This window comes from Sycon ciliatum, chromosome 7, assembly GCF_964019385.1.
Source record: "Sycon ciliatum chromosome 7, ocSycCili1.1, whole genome shotgun sequence".
Lineage (NCBI taxonomy): Eukaryota > Metazoa > Porifera > Calcarea > Leucosolenida > Sycettidae > Sycon > Sycon ciliatum.
This window is the reverse complement of record NC_088649.1, coordinates 23,861,461-23,868,594: the sequence shown is the minus strand read 5'-3', so window position 1 is coordinate 23,868,594 and position 7,134 is coordinate 23,861,461. Positions and strand designations below refer to the sequence as shown.

General features: G+C 46.4%; 2 protein-coding genes across 2 annotated transcripts in view; one reads left to right on the top strand and one right to left on the bottom strand.

The window, feature by feature from the left end:
- Nucleotides 1-7,134, bottom strand: part of LOC135821733 (uncharacterized) — a 96,640-nt gene that overhangs the window by 70,355 nt on the left and 19,151 nt on the right. The window lies entirely within an intron of this gene.
- LOC135821732 (leucine-rich repeat-containing protein 40-like) overlaps nucleotides 935-7,134 on the top strand; it is a 19,487-nt gene continuing 13,287 nt past the window's right edge. Inside the window, exons 1-2 of the mRNA XM_065334731.1 lie at nucleotides 935-1,164; nucleotides 3,454-3,531. Of these exons, the coding sequence (XP_065190803.1) occupies nucleotides 935-1,164; nucleotides 3,454-3,531 (308 nt within the window). The remainder of the gene's footprint in view (nucleotides 1,165-3,453; nucleotides 3,532-7,134) is intronic.

Below are 7,134 nucleotides of genomic sequence, written 5' to 3'. Positions count from 1 at the left end.
CTCTCTGTCTCTCTGTCTCTCTCTCTCTCTCTCTCTCTCTCTCTCTCTCTCTCTCTCTTCTCTCTCCTCTCTCTCTCTCTCTCTCTTCTCTCTCTCTCTCTCCTCTCTCTCTCTCTCTCTCTCTCTCTCTCTCTCTCTCTCTCTCTCTCTCTCTCTCTCTCTCTCTCTAACTCTTCTCTCTCTCTCTCTCTCTCTCTCTCTCTCTCTCTCTCTCTCTCTCTCTCTCTCTCTCTCTCTCTCTCTCTCTCTCTCTCTCTCTCTCTCTCTCTCTCTCTCTCTCCTCTCCCTCTCCCTCTCCCTCTCCCTCTCCCTCTCCCTCTCCCTCCTCCCTCTCCCTGTCCCTGTCCCTCTCCCTCTCACGTGCTCCTGCGTACACCAGTCACCTGGTCACCGTGCCTGCAGGGTACAACTTACTAGCCTGTTTGACCTTTTTTGGGTGCAGTCCTGTCACTCGAGTTGAACCTTGGTGTGAAAGTTGTGGCCAGCTGGCGTGGTGACCAGGTGATTTGGGCACCCAGGAGCACGTGACCGCTTCTTCAACCATGTTCGATTGGGAATAAAGGAGGAACGCTGCATCGCAGCCTTTTCGGACCAAAACCAATCGACTCAGCGTCCCAAAAGAGTACAACATATGGGCCAATCGCGGTCATCCGTGCTTTTATAAGAAGGAAATGGCGCTTTTAGTGACATTTTGCATACAAATCCCCATCTAGTAGGCGCAGTCACCCAGTTTCGGTGGAAGTGCGCGAGTTCGATTGGGATTCAAGTAGGAAGGGGGAGTCTCAGCTTTCTCGGACCAAGACCATTCGACTCAGCACCCCGAAGACTACAACTGTTGAAATTTTAATTTTTGCCTTAACTTCCCCTTTAACTTTGGACCTGAGTAACTTTGGACCTCGGTCTACGCTTTTTGTTTCTTCATGCCAGTGCAGGTATGGGCAATCACGCTGACTGGAGGTCCTGTGTGCGGGCGCACTTCTCGCTAGTACTGCTGCTGCTTCTAGCCCGGTCATACGGCTCAAGTGCAGCACCAGTTGGGCAACCGTGTGACTTTGAAAATGGTGACACGACTGGAACATATCACCTGAATTGCACTGCCAAACTGAACAAAACTGTTAACAATTTCGTGTTTCCCGCTGGGGAGGCAAGGAAAATGACCAAACTGTAAGTTTGTTTGTTTGTTTGAAAGTCCAAAACAGGCCCTAGCCTAATAACAATGGTCCCACTAGTGAGCGAATGAGTGGAGTGAGGGAAGTGTGACCATGTACTGTATATACATCTGGGTTCCTAAACTCAACATGGTCTCTCCACTAAATTTGGCGAACAGATATCTTTCATGACATATGCAGCGAAGAGAGAACATGTTGAGTGTTGAGTTGAGGTGAGCAAACCAGATGTGTAATGGCTGCAATGAAGTCTGTGCGTACCCTTATCCAAAAGGAATTTTTTTAAAGGAGAAGAAAACACACAATGGAAACTAGATATGAAGCAACTGTCCACGACTGTGACAAGATAATAGGTAGTCAGAAGTTCAGTTAAGCTCAAGGCCGTCACAGCCTGGGCGGCTGGGGCGGCTGAGGCCGCCCCACTTTTTCGGCGTTTTTTTTTTTTTTTTTTTTTTTTCGGAGCACATTACAACAAAGCACAATGATCGCAGCTAGCGCAAACGTCACAAATCCTTGTCCCCGATCGTGGTTTGTTGCAGAAAATGTCTTTCATTGCAGTTGTATACACTGAAATGGCACCAATTGCCTGGAAATGCTTGCAATTGGCTTCAATTTTTGAATTTTTTCCCGGGGGAGGGTAATTTTTGTCTCCGATCGTAGCGTCTTCTTCGTTTGTTGCAGAATCAAAAAGACTTTCATTGTAGTTACTGTGCACTGAATGGCACCAAATACCCGGAAATGCTTGCAATTGGCTTCGATTTTTTGAATTTTTTTCCCGGGGGAGGACCCCGGACCCCCCTTCCATGGCCGCCCCACCTCCAAAGTCGGTGCGACGGGCCTGAAGCTAAGTTGGAAGGTTGTTGGTTTGCTCACTGGAGGTGTGTCAGAGCTAGGTCTCGGGTCGTTGAATGTCTCAGTAGCCCGTCAGTTGTGTGCCCAGTTGTCGCACTTTCTGACTGCTTGTTATCTTGTTACAGCCGTGGCTAATTGCTTCATACTGACGCGTTTCCATTGTGCTTTTCTTCTCCTTTGACGTTGATCCTAGCAATTTGATTTCCTCCTTCGAGTTACAATCTTGTCCCTTTGGCTCTGCTCTGGAGGTATCAAGCACTTTTGAAATCAATTATTAGGAACTTAGCTTGCGTATGAATCTGGTGTGGTTGAACGGAGTGCTGTGGATAGAGTTTTGACACAGTTTGTACATTCATCAATTTAAATGTTTAGGTGGAGCGTGGAAACTTGTCCGGTGCACGCGGGGGACTAGCTAGCACTCTTTTGTACAAACATAATGAAAGCAGTACCACCGATTCATGCGATCCCTCCCAGCACATGCTGCTTTTCAGTAATGCCACTGCCCGCTGTACTATTATTTCCTTTACTGGCCTAACTGGCTTTAACAAAGTAATACTTTACTACCCACTCTACTCAGTGTCATTACCTTCATTGGCCTTTTATAATTTATTCTCCTTTTTAGTCGATATCATGTAATTAGGCAAATTTGCCTGTTTGTTCTTCGACTCTAAATAAACAAACAAACAAAAGCGTGAACCAATGGATGTCTATAGATGGCGCTGACATATTAAAAACCAATGGGCGTGCGTAGATTTTGCGAACCAATTGAAAACTTGAACCAATGGACATGTACATATCTGGCAGTGCAATGTTAAGTTGCCCAAGCTGCGGCTTTTTCTGGTTTTCGTCAATATCTAGAGAGGAGAGAAAGCACCGGGTTTGTCCAAGGTCAACTGACGAACCAGTGCGACTAGCAGTATTTGGTTATTGAGCAGCCACCGCACTTGCTTACGGCAATGCTGGACTCCACAGGCGTACAGTGTGAGAGACAGCATGCTGTGTGCATCGTTTCCCATTTCCACTGATTGTCACCAAGGAACAGGATTTTCTAAAATCCCTTGATTCTTGACCAGTTGTTTGACCTAATTCAGCTTTCTTTCAGTGGTTGTGGCTAGTGCCAAGAGTACATGAAAACCAGAGGGTGCAGCTTGGAGCTTTTTCTACTATGGGCGTCTGAATTCCGTGATTACATCATATTTGGCACAGATCTGAGGCGGGAAATGGCGTCGTGCGTACAACTGAGCTGCAGTTGTGCAGAAAGAGACCTGCTTGAATCCTGCTTGTACGCACTACATCACTAAAATGATGTAATCACGGAATTCCGCCGTGACAGCAACCCATCCGAGCTGCACACTGGTTTTCATGTACTCTTGCTAGTGCTTGTTGTGACACATATACAATACTGTATTGCTAAAAAATAATGTCTTTCATTCAGAGACCTGAGTCGAGTGAAACTTGCGGACACACTGATCAACTTGAGGGATGATGCTATCTTCTATTCGCTGACAGTTCTGTAAGTTCTAGGAGGAATGCATAGTCAGTATAGGTCTGACCCAACCCTTGACTTTGTCCCCTACCATCTTCGACCTTCCACGCATCCGTGTTGAACAGCTGTTTCTCTCCCTAAAAGAGTCATTAACCCTTTCAGACCCTTTAGTACTGTTTTGAGTCGAGAACGTTACAACGTTTGAATTTGAATTCTTTATTCTCACGATGGCACCATCGCCGATAAAAGATAAGTTTATGAGAAGGTGAGATGCTGTGGGTGGGCAGGGCCGGCGCCACTGGTACGGCCGGTACGGCCATGGCCGTACCAACTTCCCAAAAAGTCGGTCCAGGTGGAACGTCCAAAACCGGGGAGAAAAAGTTTCGATGTATGATTTTGTACAGGGAGTCGTACAAAACGGACTCCCTATACCCTGTAGCTGTCAGTGCAGTGCACACTTTGTACACAGTGCATTCTGCATTGGAATATCAGACTTGCAAGTAACAATTAGTTGTACCCAGAAAATGCACCGAAATGCGCCCAGAGTACAGGATTTGCCGTCTAAATTCCCAAAAATATTCTGGGGGAGGACCCCACCCCCCCTCACTTAAAGATGGCCCTTCGGCGGCACCGCTCCACGGCAGCCGCCTCCGGCCCTGGTGGGGCTGTGGGTTATGCAGTTGGAAAGTAATTTACATCACCTTGAATTTCACAAGTATGGAAGAGGGTGAGCGCTGCAGGAGCAGATTGAATTAACCCCTTGAGCGCGGGGCTGTTTGTCAGTGCACCACGTAAGAAAATGGTCTTTTTTCAAACCTTGGCTAATTCAAGTCGTGAAATCTTTGGGAGCCACAACTACAGGCAGTGGTAGGTAGGACCCAGACCAGCACTCGACAACAAGAACAAAAGCGAAAATCGGCCAAGCGGCATACTCAGGTCGATTTTTGAGAAATTGCACCAATTGCGTGGTATGCGCGCGTAGAAAAGAGAAAAAAAAAGAGCTGTGCTGATCACTGTACATCGATAGCTGGGAACTGAACCCGGGACCTCTCGTACACAAGGCACAGACACTACGAGGTGAATTGCTATTTCTGGACATTGTACATTTCTGGACATTTCGAGTAAAATAATTTTTCGTCGCGTGTAGAGTCAAGTCAATCAGGTTGCTGAAGTTTTTTCTTGTTGTAGTTGATAGCTGGGTTGTTGTAGTTTCTCCTCGTGTCGGTGCCTTGTTGATAGCCTTTTCTTGGGAGGCATTTCAACGAGTTTTGTGGTACTATGTTGCATGAGAATTTTGAATTTTGAGTAAAATAAGAAGTAATGGACGAATCGTTGGCTTCCCCATGTGCACTCCACTTCAGACGCTGTATAGTCTTGGACCTGTTGGCTGGAAGTGTGAAGAGGCCAACTGCAGTCCACCAATAGAAAAAATAACAAAAATGGTGCAGTATAGGATGCCTATTGACGCTATTTTACTTTCATGTCCAGAATTCCATACACTGAAATTTAGGCCAAAAAATGGGCCTGTCGAAAACAACCTGCTATAAAGTCTCTGGGATCTTAGCATGAGCAATTGTCACATATTTGGAAAGATGAAGGATTAGGCCATACAATAGATACAAAAAGATATGAAAAATGTAAAACACACAGCCAGTGGGCCCCTATTTTATTTTCATGTCCAGAAATTGCTATTCACCTCGTACCAATCGGCTAACAGACCTGAAGACTGAAGATACGGGCCATTAGTTTGTATATAAGCGACGTACTAGTACGTCATCCGTGGGGCACTGTGTGGGTGTTATGACGTACTAGTACGTCATCCGCGCTCAAGGGGTTTTAATCAGCAGCGAGTAGGTTTCTTGATAAGAGATAAGTTTATGAGAAGAAGAGATGCTTTGGGTGGGGCTGTGGGTTATGCAGTTGGGAAGTGATTTACATCACCTTTAATTTCACAAGTATGGAAGAGGGTGAGCGCTGCAGGAGCAGATTGAATTAGTCAGCAGCGAGTAGGTTTCTTGTTTGAACTTTACTCTTCCCTTCCTTGTTATGTAACTGTTGTCCTGCTACTACTCTCCCCTCTTCCTACGAGTAAGTGATGGCTTCAGTAAAACAAAGAGAAAAGGAGAGAAGAGGAAAAGGACGTGACCTTCTCGTATACTGAAAAACATTGTGCTGTGGTGGCTTGACCTTCGCCATTGCAGTCATCTGCTAGAATGGCAAACCAATCTTTCTTGTTTGTAAGCAGGTCGGGAAGGAACTTTACTCTTCCCATTGTTGTGTAGCTGGTATCCTGCTACTTCTCTCCCCTCTTCCTACGAGTAATTGGTGACTTCAGTAAAACAAAGAAAAGGAGAGAAGAGGAAAAGGACATGCCCTTCGCGTATACTGAAAAACATTGTGCTGTGGTGCTCTGGGATTTCAAACCAACCGGGTACGCATGGACCTGGCACAACTCTTGCACCCCAGGTCATCTCCGGATACATTCAAGTGCGGCTAATGCACATCGGGGAGTCTTAGGACACCATGATGGAGTCCCAAACGGTCACATGTGACCGGTTCTTTTTTTTCCAAGCAGGTCCAAATACCCCCCCCCCCCCTTCCCCAACCGGGTCGCTGACCCGGCTGACCCGACTCTGGAGCAGACCCTGCCGTCAGGCGAAATTACTGGTCAGTCGGCGACACACATTTTTCACAAAAATTTGCATTTCACCTGCTGGGAGAGTATGCGTGTACTCGAGTCTCATCCTGAGCACGTTTTTTCTCCGTTTTTCAGCTCCTGTATAGCTGTATTTTTCATTGCAAAGCCGTCCTCGATTATTGTGTTCGTTGTTCAAACGAAGTGGGCATTCAATCGTGAAGGCAGAGGACATAGGAGCCTGATTGGAGTTTCTCGTGGCATAGGACGGCCACACAGAGACACTTTGGGATTTTCTGAATATAAAATACCGTACGCACGATGCGGAGATCAATTTGTGCGATATCAAATTGTTTGTGATCTACCACATCGAGCAGAACGGGATCCAAACACAAGCTTACCGACGGTTAGGCTGCCGACCTGACTGGAAAAATGATCCCTGGCTTCACCAGACGCCAGAAGTCGGACACCATGTCCCTTCCCGCGACGTCCATCTCCAAAAAGAACTCCATCTTCGTCGTGAAAAGGCTTGAAATACTCAATATTCAACCGAGATTCGCGGTCTCACCCTTTCTCAGATCGAATCATTTTTTTGTTGTAGCAGTTGCAGGGCAGATCCCCGCCACTACTTCAACAGAAGATGGCTCCAAAGCATGCCTGGAACAAGCCATATCGAGGTTGCAAGCCACCCATCTCAGCACCTTTTTTGAAGAAATTCAAAATTTCAATGGTGGAAGATATACTATGGAGAGAATTTCAAAAAGTATGTTTCGCGGAGCGATCGCTCAACCTACGTCATTCAAACTTTGCAGGATGGTTCAGACGTACATGCTAGGCATGGAACTACAGAAGATGATATCATAGCTGACACACAGAGTCACACACACAGCAGATTCGTGTGCACAGATACTAAATTAGTGGACGTAGTCATCTTCTTCCCGCACATCTCAAATGTACTATGACGTGCTATTTCGCCTGACGACTGATGTCCAAAG